The sequence below is a fragment of the Triticum urartu genome, chromosome 4A (assembly GCF_056163025.1).
Source record: "Triticum urartu cultivar PI428250 chromosome 4A, HENAU_Tu73, whole genome shotgun sequence".
Taxonomy (NCBI): Eukaryota; Viridiplantae; Streptophyta; class Magnoliopsida; order Poales; family Poaceae; genus Triticum; species Triticum urartu.
The window spans coordinates 74,189,586-74,203,508 of record NC_141876.1 but is presented as its reverse complement, the minus strand read 5'-3'; the positions used below and the strand labels follow the sequence as shown (position 1 = coordinate 74,203,508).

General features: G+C 42.3%; 1 protein-coding gene and 1 long non-coding RNA gene across 4 annotated transcripts; one reads left to right on the top strand and one right to left on the bottom strand.

The window, feature by feature from the left end:
- The first annotated feature begins 1,242 nt into the window (after positions 1–1,242).
- Positions 1,243–4,588, top strand: LOC125550792 (PHD finger protein At1g33420). Its single transcript, XM_048713884.2, has 5 exons — positions 1,243–1,799; positions 2,422–2,539; positions 2,701–2,922; positions 3,027–3,638; positions 3,731–4,588. The coding sequence occupies exons 1-5, from the start codon at positions 1,463–1,465 to the stop codon at positions 4,530–4,532; spliced, it is 2,091 nt and encodes a 696-aa protein (XP_048569841.2). The 5' UTR covers positions 1,243–1,462; the 3' UTR covers positions 4,533–4,588.
- LOC125550793 (uncharacterized) lies at positions 2,198–9,276 on the bottom strand. Of its 3 annotated transcripts, XR_015600350.1 has the most exons (8): positions 9,114–9,276; positions 8,929–9,021; positions 5,270–5,498; positions 5,070–5,161; positions 4,870–4,961; positions 4,670–4,761; positions 3,949–4,152; positions 2,198–2,593 (listed from the first exon to the last, which is right to left on the bottom strand). It is a non-coding gene; the product is annotated as an uncharacterized LOC125550793 (long non-coding RNA). The 3 variants fall into 3 exon arrangements; XR_015600348.1 differs by having other exon boundaries at positions 8,929–9,269; XR_015600349.1 differs by lacking the exon at positions 2,198–2,593 and adding an exon at positions 2,706–2,911 and having other exon boundaries at positions 8,929–9,271.
- Between the last annotated feature and the right edge of the window lie 4,647 nt (positions 9,277–13,923).

The following is a 13,923-nucleotide window of genomic DNA, read 5'->3' as shown; positions in this document are numbered from 1 at the left end:
AATAACACTAAAAACATTGATATACAATAAATATGTGTAATTACTTCATGGAGCATTTTTTAAATACATGATGAACACTTTTTAATAAATAATGATTTTTTACTTTCATTATGAACAATATTTTAAATGCACAATGAGTATATTTTTAATACATGTATATAAAACAAAAAGACAAAGAGAAAACATCAAGGCAACACGTACCTTGCACCAAACTAGCAATTACATACCACACACACATTAGTTCTTTTCTTAGAACATGCACGCCAGCTCGAGGTGTGCTAGCGAGCCGTTGGAGAAAACCAATAGCAAGCATGCTCTGTGGACCATCTGATAATGTTTTCGTTCTGCTAATGAAATGAATCGTGTGCCAAACTAGTGATAGTTATTGTAATAAGATTTCTCTTACTAGGTGGATGAGTCACCGGGTAGTCTAGTCAATAAACTCATGGAAAATGTAATTATGTTTTTGGTATTATCAATTACTCATCATCAAGGACATCAAGTTCCAGCCAAAAATGTGGTTCGCCAAACATGAAGTGGTAGTAGTATGTCATTGAGAGGCTAACTTTGCAGCACGTGAATTTGCGAACATCGGTAGTATGTGTATGGTGAATGATAGTGTGTCTTGGAACACTGATGTACCTCCCAAAGTGACTGCTTCTGCTTTGGGTGATTTGCACAAGGAGCGTTAATATATAAGGTTATGCTTTTCCAAAAAAAAATGATGACCTTCTCTAGAATTTTTTTAATCTTATGTCACACAACTAAGGTAGCACCGTAATACGTGCCTTAGGATAGTTTAGCGTTGCTGCCAAAGAGGACAACCAACAAAGGAACCTTACCAAAATCTGATCTACCAAACGAGATATTCCAAATTCAACCGCTATTATCATATTTGGCGAGTTTTGTCTTGCCAAAACCAATAGAGGCCGATACTATTACCCGCTCAACGCTCGTGTCCGTTATCCGCAAAAAAAAAACGCTCGTGTCCGTTGCACAGCCCAACCCGATAACAAGCCCAAGAACGTCGACGTCCCCGGCGGGTCCCACACGCGAAGTTTTCCAGAAAATTCCCGCTTTCAATCAATCAGCCCCTCTTTTCCCGCGGCACGCAGACGTGTTCGCTCGCGACTCTTCGAAGCCTCCGAGGGGCGAAACCGTAAATTCCCCGCGAGCCAAACCGACCTACAGGCTACAGGCACAGCCCCGGGCCCGGCATATATATCCACGTCCTCCGACCTTATCAACAACCCACACCCACCCACCCATCCGCCATGATCTGAAAATTTACGAATCTCTCTCGGCGCGATCCGAAAATCCCCCAAAGTCCCCGCGCTTCCAGACCCAACCGCCGGTTTGAAAATTTTCCGAACCCGATCGGATCTAGCCGCCTCGCCCCCAGCCCGCCGCGAGCGCGCCGCTGCCCCACGGATCCGCCTCCCCTCCTCGCCGGCGTCGACCGATGGCGGTGCTCGGGCGGCCCACGAAGCGGGCGCGGCGCGGGCGGGTGCTGGCGGAGCCCTGCCTCCTCGACCTGCGGGCGTTCCCCGGCCGGAAGGAGCGGGCCGGCGCCGCGTCGTTCCGCGCCAGCGTGCGGGGGTTCCTGTCCCGGCACGCGTCGCCGGCGCCGCCGCCCGCGGAGTGGGAGCAGGGCGGCGTGCTGGGCGACGCCGGCGCGGTGTGGCAGGTAGGTTTCCGTGTAGGCGAGGAGGGCGAGGCCTCGGTCGTGGCCATGGATGTGGTCGAGGAGGACGTGCCCAGGGCCAGGCGCGTCCACTGTGACCACTGTACGGTTGCTGGTAAGTGCCTCAGTTATTCCGGCGTGCTCGAGTGTGTGTAAATTTCAGCATGCCCAGGTAGTCGTCTGGGGATTTCTGGTTTTTTTTTTGAAAAGGTGGGAATTTCTTGTTTTGTGTATAGGTCTTTGTGTCAGCTATAGATTTATCTGGTTGGTAAAGAGTATGGAGTTCCTAGATTTGTGTTATTTATTAGCTTGGGATGCTGTAAAATCCGTGCAGATTCATGCTCTCATGAATTAGATTTGACTACCCCGACGGAGTAAAGGCTTTTAATATAGCATTATCCATTTTTCTTGAACCTCTCTGCGCTTGCAAGTCAAAAAAAAGTCAACAAAAAAGCCAACGGCAAAAAGGAGCAAAAAAAGAGCGAGAAAAAATGGAAGTGAGACAAAAAGAGATAAAAATAAGAGGAATGAGAGGGAACAGAGGCTGTCAAAATGAACAGCCTATTCCTAATAGCCTCACTCTTTCAAGTTTAACACGTAATTCATTATAAATTGATGAACTACCTGTTCGGGAACTTAAAGCCACATCTCCTGACAAATAGATAATGGCATGACCATGACTGTTGAATTACATCTTGGAGCCAAATTGATGTCATTAATTTGTTCAACTCTGATAGGCTGGAGCAGGCACCCAGTTTGTGGGAAGAAGTTTCACTTCATAATTCGGAATGACAAAACGGCCAGCTGCAAAACCTGCCGGCGTTGTGGCCTGATGGTTCAATTGTTTGAGACAAGGTTGGTTTTATCACCAATGTTCAGTATTTGCAATCTAATAAGGCAACAATATCACTGCAAACAAATGTGACAATAATATCATTGGAAAAATGGTAGCAACACTTCAACTTCTGATGACAAATAAAATTACATGCTGAACTGTTATTTAATCAAATGATCAGGTGCCTGGCGTGCAGTCACGGTTCTGCGTTACCCCATGATGGATCTGAAGATTGGGACTATGCCCAGATTGACGATCCGCGGCATTTGCTACATGGCATAGTACATGAAAATGGGTTTGGCCATCTTGTACGAATTAACGGCCATGAAGGTGGCTCCAGCCTCTTGACAGGATACCAACTGATGGACTTTTGGGATCGTCTTTGCACATACCTAAGAGTCAGGTATAAAAGGCAGATTTACACATTTATGTGGAACAGGAACAGCCTACCTTTTTTGTAATTTGTTGGGAAATGATACTAACATAAGAGTACATGATTAATTTCAGAAAGGTTTCAGTGTTGGATGTCTCGAAGAAGTTTGAAGTTGACTACCGAGTTCTACATGCCATTGCCACTGGCTGTTCTTGGTACGGGCAGTGGGGATTCAAACTTGGAAGTGGGAGCTTTGGAATTACATCTGAAACCTACAGCAAAGCCACTGAAAACCTCTCCTCAGTATCACTCTCTCACTTCTTTCCGCACTCCCGATATCCTCGAAACCAACTGCAGGATACCATTGCATTCTATCAATCGCTCTCAAAGCGCCCTCTCACAACATTCCGTGATCTGTTCCTCTATGTCTTGGGGCTTGCTGCTGGCAAGAGTGTGCATACCCACCTTGTGACAATGCACAAGAGGGAGCTAGCATATGATGCCAATTTCAAAGACGAAAACTGGGCTGATGAGAAAATAAAGCAAGCGATGGATGTTGTGCTGAAAGTTCTCCGTGCTGCAGATAGGTGGGTGGCTATGCGAACCCTAAAGGCAGCTACAGCTCATCCAATTGGTTCACCACAGCTGGTTGATTACTGCCTCAAGACCATTGGTGGTACAAGAACCTATGATGGGATGGTTGTTGTAGTTCGATGCAACAGTGAGACAAACACAATAGAGTATAGGTTCGTGACTCAGATATTGGTTGTGACTTGCATAACTAGCCTAGTTCTTGTTTCTATGATCAAAAGGCTAACTGTTCTTTTACTCATTGCAGGCTCACAAATGAAATCTTGCCGCCAAAGAATGCGAGCATGCCAACTCGGGAACACCTTTTCCGTGACATCAAGTTCCTCTATGATATGCTCCTCAACCCTCATACAATGCAACCTTATAAGCCAGAACATATTCATGAACATGCCAACAGATCTGCGATGGTCCTTTTGGACTGCAAACAATTCATCAAGCATTATGACATGGAAGAGGATTTCTTACCTCAAAACCAATCTGTGCTGCACATCTGGTGCCAAGTGGAGCTATTGGATCAGGTTGGTGATCCACCCAGCCTCCCAGCAGAACTTTTAACACTTCCGCAAACAGCTACTGTTGCTGATCTGAAGATGGAGGCTGCGAGAACATTCCAAAGTATCTACTTGATGCTACAAAGCTTTGTAGCAAACCAGCTTCTTGATTGTCCAACTGCAGATGACACAACTCAAGTCAAGCTCTTATTTGGAGCAAAAGGGACTGTCAGCATCCAAGGCAAGTGTGTTGGAGGTGAGCGCAGGGTTGCAATTTATCGGATGGAGAGGGGTGTAGAAAAATGGACAGTTAATTGTTCATGTGGAGCGAAGGATGATGATGGTGAGAGGATGCTATCTTGTGACTCATGCCATGTGTGGCAGCACACTAGGTGTGTTGGAATTAGTGATTTTGTTCAGGTGCCGAAGAGATTTGTGTGTGCATCTTGTAAATTACTCCACAAGTCTAAGATGTATAGTAGTTTCCCTAACAAAAGATGTAAGACTGGCTCTTTTAGTCATGCCAGTAGTGGGTTGTGGAGGCCCAACATTAGTTAACATGTACATATCGACAACAATGAGTTCCTAATATGACAGATGCAAGTTTTGCATGACTACTATGTACTGAAATATATTTGATGTCTGGTTTGTATGAGGTTAATCATTCAGGGTTCATGATTCATGAGCAAACTTACCAGCATGAAGTTTTAGTGTATATTCCAGCAGACCTTGAGCATGGGTTGGTGACTTGCTTTGTTCTCTGGCCACCAACATCTTCTAAATGGCACTGAAAAATAAGCGGAAACTGTTATGACTACTATGTACTGAAATATATTTGATGTCTGGTTTGTATGAGGTTAATCATTCAGGGTTCATGATTCATGAGCAAACTTACCAGCATGAAGTTTTAGTGTATATTCCAGCAGACCTTGAGCATGGGTCGGTGACTTGCTTTGTTCTCTGGCCACCAACATCTTCTAAATGGCACTGAAAAATAAGCGGAAACTGTTATGACTACTATGTACTGAAATATATTTGATGTCTGGTTTGTATGAGGTTAATCATTCAGGGTTCATGATTCATGAGCAAACTTACCAGCATGAAGTTTTAGTGTATATTCCAGCAGACCTTGAGCATGGGTCGGTGACTTGCTTTGTTCTCTGGCCACCAACATCTTCTAAATGGCACTGAAAAATAAGCGGAAACTGTTATGACTACTATGTACTGAAATATATTTGATGTCTGGTTTGTATGAGGTTAATCATTCAGGGTTCATGATTCATGAGCAAACTTACCAGCATGAAGTTTTAGTGTATATTCCAGCAGACCTTGAGCATGGGTCGGTGACTTGCTTTGTTCTCTGGCCACCAACATCTTCTAAATGGCACTGAAAAATAAGCGGAAACTGTTTTAAAACCTAAGATAAAGTATGTTTGCACAGTTGTATACATTGCTGTGATATTATAAGCTATAAATCTTTTATCACACAGAACAAAAGCGAAGGAGTGTATCCAGTCCAGACTCCTGTTTCAAAACAAGAGAAAATAAAATCTCATCAAAATATGTCAATGTTGTTTCAAAACAGGAGTGTATACAGTGACTTGACATTAATACATTGATCAAAAAGACAAAAAATAGTGAAAGAGCATGCTGCGACCAAATTCCAAGTTGCAGCAACACTTACTATAGCCTAACAATTAGCAAAATAATAAGGTGGATACTGGGGACAATTCCTAGATTTTTGCGTCATGATTTAATATTTATAAGTACGTGCTTATAACAGTGAAATCCAGTAATAAGTCACTGTATGCTACTGCTAAGCTCCACTTATTAGAGTTCTAGGTATATAACCTAAATAAAATATGATGGCTGTGCATAGCGCCAGTCCGATCTGCACAACAGTGAATATCATATGCATAAATTACCTAACCAAAATAACAATAAAAAAAGATATTGAACCCTACACGCTTTGGTCCATCAGAAACAGTCCAGGCATTGTTAGCTTGATGCCGATACATTACACACTAATAAAAATAAGAAATTATGCAAAGATTCCGAGGTTCGTTTGACATCAAAACAGAAATACCCAATATGAGTTGGAAACCATTTTTTTCATACATGGAAAGAAACAAGGCAAGTGAAGAAACAATATCATTTATAATTGCAAGAGGACAATTGGAGTGTAGCAAATTAAGGACAAGCTCAGGATGCTAAATTCTAGAAACCAAAACTCTCGCCCTTCCCAAATTAATTGAAGTTCTAGGTTTGTCTAAGTCAAACTTATTTAAGTTTGACCAAGTCTATAGAAAAATATGCTTAGATCTACAATACCAAATATATATAAAACGGAAATACATTTTGTGAAAAATACCAAGAAGCCGGATTCAGTTCAGTCCCGTTTTCAAGATCCGGTTCAGTGTAATGAAACTAATTTGGTGTTGTAGGTCTTGATATATTTTTCTTATAGGCTTCGTCAAATTTGAATAAGGACAAAGCTAGAACTTCAAAGTAATCCACAATAGACAAACTGAAGCATACTAAATGAAAGACAAGCTCTTGCATGCTACACCTTAGTTTTAGAATAGACAAACAGGCACGTTCTAACTTCTAAGGGAAAACATGGTTAGATAGATGATTACAACTTGCACATGAAAGAACAGGGGTAACTATTGTTAACAGAAAACAGCCAACAAATATATTGCGCTTTATGAGGTTACAGAGTACAAACTTAACTTGAAAATGACAGTGTTCAAAATAGACAATGAAAAATTCATCAGTACTGAACATAATTAACAGAAGTTATTTTGAGGGTACATAAGAATATTCATGGAACAAACAACATGAAGATACATATAGCTGCAATCTTAAACAAAAATCCAAGCACATTTGTCTGTAAAAAGCTAACAAACTCTGTGATACTTCCAGCTAATATGTTCAGAGAAACAGGAGCATGAGAAAAAATAACAGAAACTATATGATTTAACTGGTTTCAAAACATGAAGTCGTAAAAGCTCTTGTTTATGACTTTGCGTCCATTGATAATGAAGAATCAGAGTAGTGAGAAAGACTGTAAATGTTCTGAAAATTAAAAGAAAAGAGAGATTGCATGTTCATCTTAGCTGCAGTGCTGATCGTGAGAAGTACATCCTATACGTTTTACCAAGGGAAAAATAGGGATAACAGAAAGTCACTGTTGTCACTGTTCTAGTGAAGAATTTCGTGCTATCTACCTTCTTGGTTTACCCCCTAGTGCTTCGATTCATATGCAATTACACAACTGATCAGTGAAAGACTAGCAAAATATTTCTTTTCGAATGGATACTGCTCAACTACAACAGGAGGTTAGTACCTCCCAAACTAGATAAGGCATGTGACACAATTTCATCCGAACTATCAAACAGGTTTTGCAAGCGGCAGTCGTGTTTTCAACAAGAAAAGCAGAAAACTAAAACATCCGTGACAGAAGTTTCATTTCTCAATATATATGTACCAACACATTAATGATTAATAAAAGTACAGATAGACTCCTCAAAATACTTGGGCCAGATGCTGCACCAGTGATATAGAATGATCAAGGTATAGTGCCACAAGGTTTTACCTAATCTAATTTTCCACCCTTCCCTCTGTTTCAAACCTACACTTGCTAACCTAGCAGCAACTGTGGAGTTTTGCAGTATGCTGGTTTTACTTACATGAACAAATTTTATGTTGGGAGCAGGGAGTATCCAAGAGGTGTGATGCTTCCAGCTAATTGTACGTGCCAGAAAAAATATGGTTGATTCTAGAGCTAAGTTGATACTCCGAGAGGTGTTCTACGCATGGGAGCTTATCAGCTACTCAGTTCATCTACCGTGTGGATTTTGATCTCAACAATTCATTTAAATCAAACATAGTATGCAGTTCCCAAACAGAATGTACTCAAGAGTCCAAAAGCGAAGATCAGAGGCAGATTGTTGAATTGGGAACATACTGCACATGAGAATGTCATGGCACCACGAACTCTGTTGGGAAACAAGAAGCTAATTCCAAAACAATAAAAATGAAGAATTTGTATAGCTAGACCTATATGGACTGACATAGGATAGACTGAATACATAATTCTGCTAGTGCTGAGACAATCAAGTGGTACTTCAATGCCAATAATTTCCAGATTTTGAACCAACTCTAAACCACAGCAACGAAAACTCAATAACTTCAGCTCAAGAGCTAAACTCATTAACGAAATATGAAGAATAAAAATAGAGAATCATAAAAAGAACACATCTGATAATCATAAAGCAAGGTAACAATCCTAAAAGACCGATTCTGCATACACTGTTCGGGGAAAAGAGAACATTGAAGCAGTTGGGTAAGATTTTCTTTTAGCATAGTACACCTAGCTGACCACAAGGAAATTTGACGAATAAAAATAGAGAATCATAAAGAGAACACATCTAATAATCATAAAGCAAGGCAACAATCCCAAAAGACCGATTCTGCATACAGTGTCCGGGGGGAAGAGAACACTGGAGCCGTTGGCAAAGAATATTTTTTTAGCATATAGTACACCTAGATGATCACAAGGAAGAAGTAATCGAGCATGAGAATATAAAGCTACACACATCTCAATGACATCATTTACTCAAACTGGGAACACAACCTAGGTTTTTGCGGCAATTAAACTGCTCCACGACTAAGTACAAGCAAATTCCCGCATTACAGATATGGCTTGAACTGTTGGCTAATCTTATCATGAGTATAGCCCCATACATAAGGACCAATCTTGGCATCATAATTGACAAATACAAATGCCCTAAATACCTATAATCACCGAGATGAACACGAAATCATGATTAATAGGCTACTTAAGCAATTAATTTAGAGGACCAGTACTACGGCCCTGTTACAGACGGCAATTCCTCTGCAATATCTTGCATAGAGCACAATACATCAACAGAGTAAACCGAAAGCTTACGCATTCCTTGGGGACGACCAACTCGTGGAGACAGGAACAACCGAGAATCGCAGACGACGCCTGAAAACCTAACCCCAGTCCCCAGAGCAAGTCCTCCACGGGAAAGACCAGCACACAGCAACGATTAAGCCGCGCACAAGATAATCCGCGAGTGGATTGACGGAGAAGGGAGGGGGAGCCCAAACCTTGGCCTGCCGGAGCGTCGATCGTTCAGGGCGGAGGTGCGAAGAGAGGAAACCGGGAGGGGGATTTCAAGTTTGTTCATCGTTTGGTTTGGCTTTTAGTTGGGGAAATACGGTCTGCCGTGAAGGGCGAACTTCTGGAGGATATTTTACAGTCGGCGTTGCGTTCCTGATCCAAAGTCGGACACTCTTTTTTTTTTCATCGAAAGCTAGAACTTTATTTCAGAATCATTTGGTTACAGTCTGCCCGAAGGCTAACAAGGAGGAAATCGGGGCTCTGCTCTAACCAGCACTCCGTGGCCTCGAGAGAACAAGCACGTTGTGCACACGAGTGAGCCGGAGTATTGAACTCCCTGCTGACATGGTGAGTCGGACACTCGGACCAAGTCAAAATACGTCTGTGGTAATTTGTACTGGTATATACTTTCTCCGTATTTTTAGTTCGTACATTATATTTGTCTTAATATATTTTACGAAGTTTGTCTTAAATTTATATAGAAAACACATCATCGCTAGATTTATATTCCTAAAAAACATCATTAGATTTATGATACTTTCATATTGTATTATTTGATATTCACTTCTTCGCCACAATCACTTAAACACATTAACGACGATAATCTCTTCATACCCCTTCATCATAAAAGGTAGGATGTTTTTTCTAAAAGAATAAAAAGCATCGCCCACCCGACCTCAATGGTATGCGTGGTGTGTATGTATGTACGTACACCCACACAGCCGTATCGTACGTATGTGTCGTGGTGTATGGGCGACCGCGGGCAATCAATCGGTCAACCACGTCACGTGGCCTGGCATGTGGGCAATCTCACCGGTATGCGGTGCCGGTAGTAGAGAAAACAATAACAATTCATTTAGAATAAAAAAAACTTGGCAGTATTAAAGTTGATAGTGTATGTTATGAAGATACCATTAGATTGGCGTCATCCAACAACCAATATTTAAAGTTATTTCACATTACTACATAGTGATAGTATTATTATTCATCATCTAAGGTGCAGAATAAGTTATTCTTCATCCGAGGTAATCTTATGATCGCTTCCTAAATAAATTATATTTAGAATATAAATAGTTACATGCATTTTGATTTAATATGTAAAATTTGGTATAAAAAAATATAAGTTATAAGACCAGAAAAATCACATTTTATATATGTTTTACACTATGTTTTTACATTCATAATTTTACGATGAGTACATATTTTCTTACATTCTCATTTTATGTATGAAATAAGACAAAATTTATGAAACGTAAAAATACGATGCACTGATGTCAAAATAGAGAGAGAGTATATATATATATATATATATATATATATATATTACTATTCATCATTCAGGGTGCATAATAAGTTATTCTTCATCCGAGGTAATCTTACGATCATTTCATAATTAAATTACGTTTAGAATTCAAATAGTTACATTCCTATTGATTCACTACGTAAAATTTGACATAAGAAAATAAAAATATAGGTCATAAGATAAGAAAATTTGTAGTTTATGTGTATTTTAGACTATGTTTTTACGTTTGTAATTTTACATAACATAAAATATTTTTTACGGCGATTATATATTTTCTTACGGTCTCTTTTTACGTCGGAAATAAGACAAAACTTACGGAATGTAAAATTATGATGCATTGATGATAAAATAGAGGGGGGTGAAGAATAACTATTCCTTAACCAGGATGACGAATAACGCGACCCTATATATATATATATATATATATATATATATATATATATATATATATATATGAAAAGCAAACCTATGAAGCTTCACTAGGGCGGATGCAATCACGAGCGCTCGTTGGTGTTGAGATCTGGTCCCTCCTCTTACCTTATTTGATTTTTCCTGAATTTATTCATTTGATGTTCTTTTCCTCTTATAGCGAAAGATGGACCACGCTTCATTTGATGTTCTTTTCCTCTTATAGCGAAAGGTGGACCACGCCGCAGGCAAGGGAAGGGAACGGGGGCAGGCTCTAGCCTGTCGCTGTTGCAGTGCAGCAGACATGACCACAGCGCCAAAAGCAAATGGATACTGGAGAACTGTTCCGGAAGGTTTGAACCTTTTCTTTTCGATGGCATGGTTCTACCTTTTTTCTTACACATGCGTCGTTTTTTTGTCATTTAGCTGCTGCGCACCGGGGTCCCAGCCCTCTCCTGCACGCCGATTCTCCCCGTCATTTGTTTTTTCAATAGCGAGATACATGCACGACAACGCCATGGAGAACATGCAGGCTCATGCGGTGCATGGCGTCCCGTCAGAACAGAAATTAAGCCGAGTACGAACACGTCCCTGATGGTCCTACCTCCATGTGGGCATGCGGATTGCTGGGTGATGCCCGTATCACTTATAACGTACCGTACGGCCGAACAGGATGAGCCCCTGTGCATGCGGCTGCATGCATGTGATGCTTCAAGTCAAAAGGCGCCCATGCCCCTTGGGCCTGCCGCCGCACGTGCCTCCCTGCTCGCACCAGGCCGGATTTTCGATCTCTTCGCCATGCCGTTTCTAGACTCGCAGATGCTGAGAGTCAAAGACCACCATTCCATTCATCAGCAGGCACCACACCCTTCTCTTTCCCCACACACGCGCATGCGCCCTTCCAAAGCACTCATGGCCGCAATCAAGCCACCCCCCCACAAGTGATGGCGAGGAATCCACTACCAAAGTTCTTCGCTTAGGCGAGCTTGTAGAGCAGGTGCTTCTCCGTCTTGATGACTTGAAGAGCCTTCTGCGGTCTAGCACGGTGTTGGGGGAGTGGCTAAGTCTTGCATCAACCAAGGCTTTCCGTCAGCAGTTCATGGCAACCCGCGACCCGCCTTTGCTTGGGATCATACTGTAGTTCACCGTGGTTGACACTGACTGGAGGTACCTGGAGTTCGCCCCCGTGGCGGGCTGGACCACGCCTTAGCTCCAAAGGCGTCAGAAGCCGCTGCGACATTTGGGTCGGCCCGTTGGAGTTGCTCTTAGGATTTAAAGGGATTGGGTTCAGACTTCCCTTGCGGCATGTTTTAGGAAACCCTAATCCTTCCGGTCGTACGGTTCCAGAACGCCACGAAGCTGTATCCGACTTGGCCACGACGGGATCGACCGGACCCTCGGAGTCACGTGACCGGTACCTTGCCTGGGCTGGGGCACGGACGAAGGGCCACACTTGGCCGGGGCGGCGCCCGGCGGTGGTGGCGGCGGGGCAATCGCCCACTGATCGCCCTGGGTAGGAAACCCTAGCATAACGTTTCAGCTTGGTCCCGTCTCCACCTTAAAAGCCGACGTGTTAAACCCTCGCCCAGTCCCCCTCTCTCTCAGTTTATAAGGCGTGCGTGTATTCCTAGATCATCAATTTGACCAACCTAATACAAGTCATATATTACAAAAAACATACCAATATAAACTTTATATGTTCTATTTTCAAAAGGTATAATTTTTTGTTATATAGTTTATATTAGGGTGATAAAATTGACAACCTAGATATACACGTAGTACTTGTAAACTGAAAAAGAGGGAGTCCTGTTTTTGACAAAGTCTTCAATACAAACATAGCATCACGTCCATTCTTCCGTGCGTTTCACTCACCTGACCCCAGGACACATGTCCCAAACTTGCATGCGGGCGCATTTTAAAAACCGTTGGCACGCGGGTGGACGGGCGTGGCAGCAGCCCCCATGGCCCATGCATGCCCACAGTCCATGCATGGCTCACGTGAGTGTCCGTCGGGTCGGGCGGCATCACGTCCTGGGTGTGTCTGACGCTGTTCGGTCTCCGTTGGTTATAAACAAGCTCTCTGTGCATGCACCCTGTTTGACACCACTAATATGAAAGTCGTGGGTCAACTTTCCAGCAATAGCACGCGACATGCTCGCTGCAGCCCAAAATGATGGAGCCTGGTTGCTCGCAGGCTGCAGCCCTATGCTATGCCTTCTAGAGCACAAGGTGCCACACGGCCTAGCGCACGGATCGTACTACAGCGGGTTCCCGAAGTAGGGGAGAGGGGGTCTCCTGCTCCAAATGGACTTAAGAAGGATATCAATGCCTGCTCCTGGTATATATTTTGTATGGTGACGACAGGGCGAGAGTACGACACAAGATCCGTATCACCAGCTAAAAAAAAGGTAGCACGCGTGAGACTTACAGATATCATGATCTCATGTGATCTCCCACCACCGCACGCAACATGCACACGGGCTCGTGGACGATCGTCATACAGACCCTGGTGTATGGCACAGTACGTACCATTTTGTTTATTTCACGGTGGTCACGTCATGCCTGCGTGCATCAGCTGAATGTGTTTTGTTAGTAAGGATACGGCCATTTTTGCATGTTCTAACATCACTATCATTTTTTTTAAAAATTAGCTAGCCACCGCATGCCCGTGAGGAAATTAACTAGCCACTTATCTGGGCTCTACCCATATAAACGTAACATGTCATTTCGTAAATATAATTTTAAACATATCATCCGATATGGGCCGGAAAAAGACGAGCGTTATGGCCAATACTTGGTCTGATATGTTTACCTTTTTTTAGAGAGAAAAAACCGTTACATGCCATTTTTTTCTCTAATTCACTATAAAAAGCCATCCATAATTTTTTTGCACAAAATGCACATAATAATTTGTTTTGAATTACAGTGTAATGAAATGACGTAATAATTTGTTTCTTATAATATAAGTAGTAATCTAAAACTCAATGAAGTAGTAATCTAAACGAAAAAACCTCCATTTATTCTCTATGTTGGAACACAACCCGTATCTTCGGTCTCGACGACGGCGGCGTATTGCGTCGTCACCC

Coding starts and splice junctions, on each gene's coding strand:
- LOC125550792 (XM_048713884.2), top strand. CDS start 1,463: ATGGCGGTGCTCGGGCGGCCCACGAAGCGGGCGCGGCGCGGGCGGGTG. Junction 2,540..2,700: donor GTTCAATTGTTTGAGACAAG/GTTGGTTTTATC, acceptor TCAAATGATCAG/GTGCCTGGCGTGCAGTCACG. Junction 2,923..3,026: donor TGCACATACCTAAGAGTCAG/GTATAAAAGGCA, acceptor GATTAATTTCAG/AAAGGTTTCAGTGTTGGATG.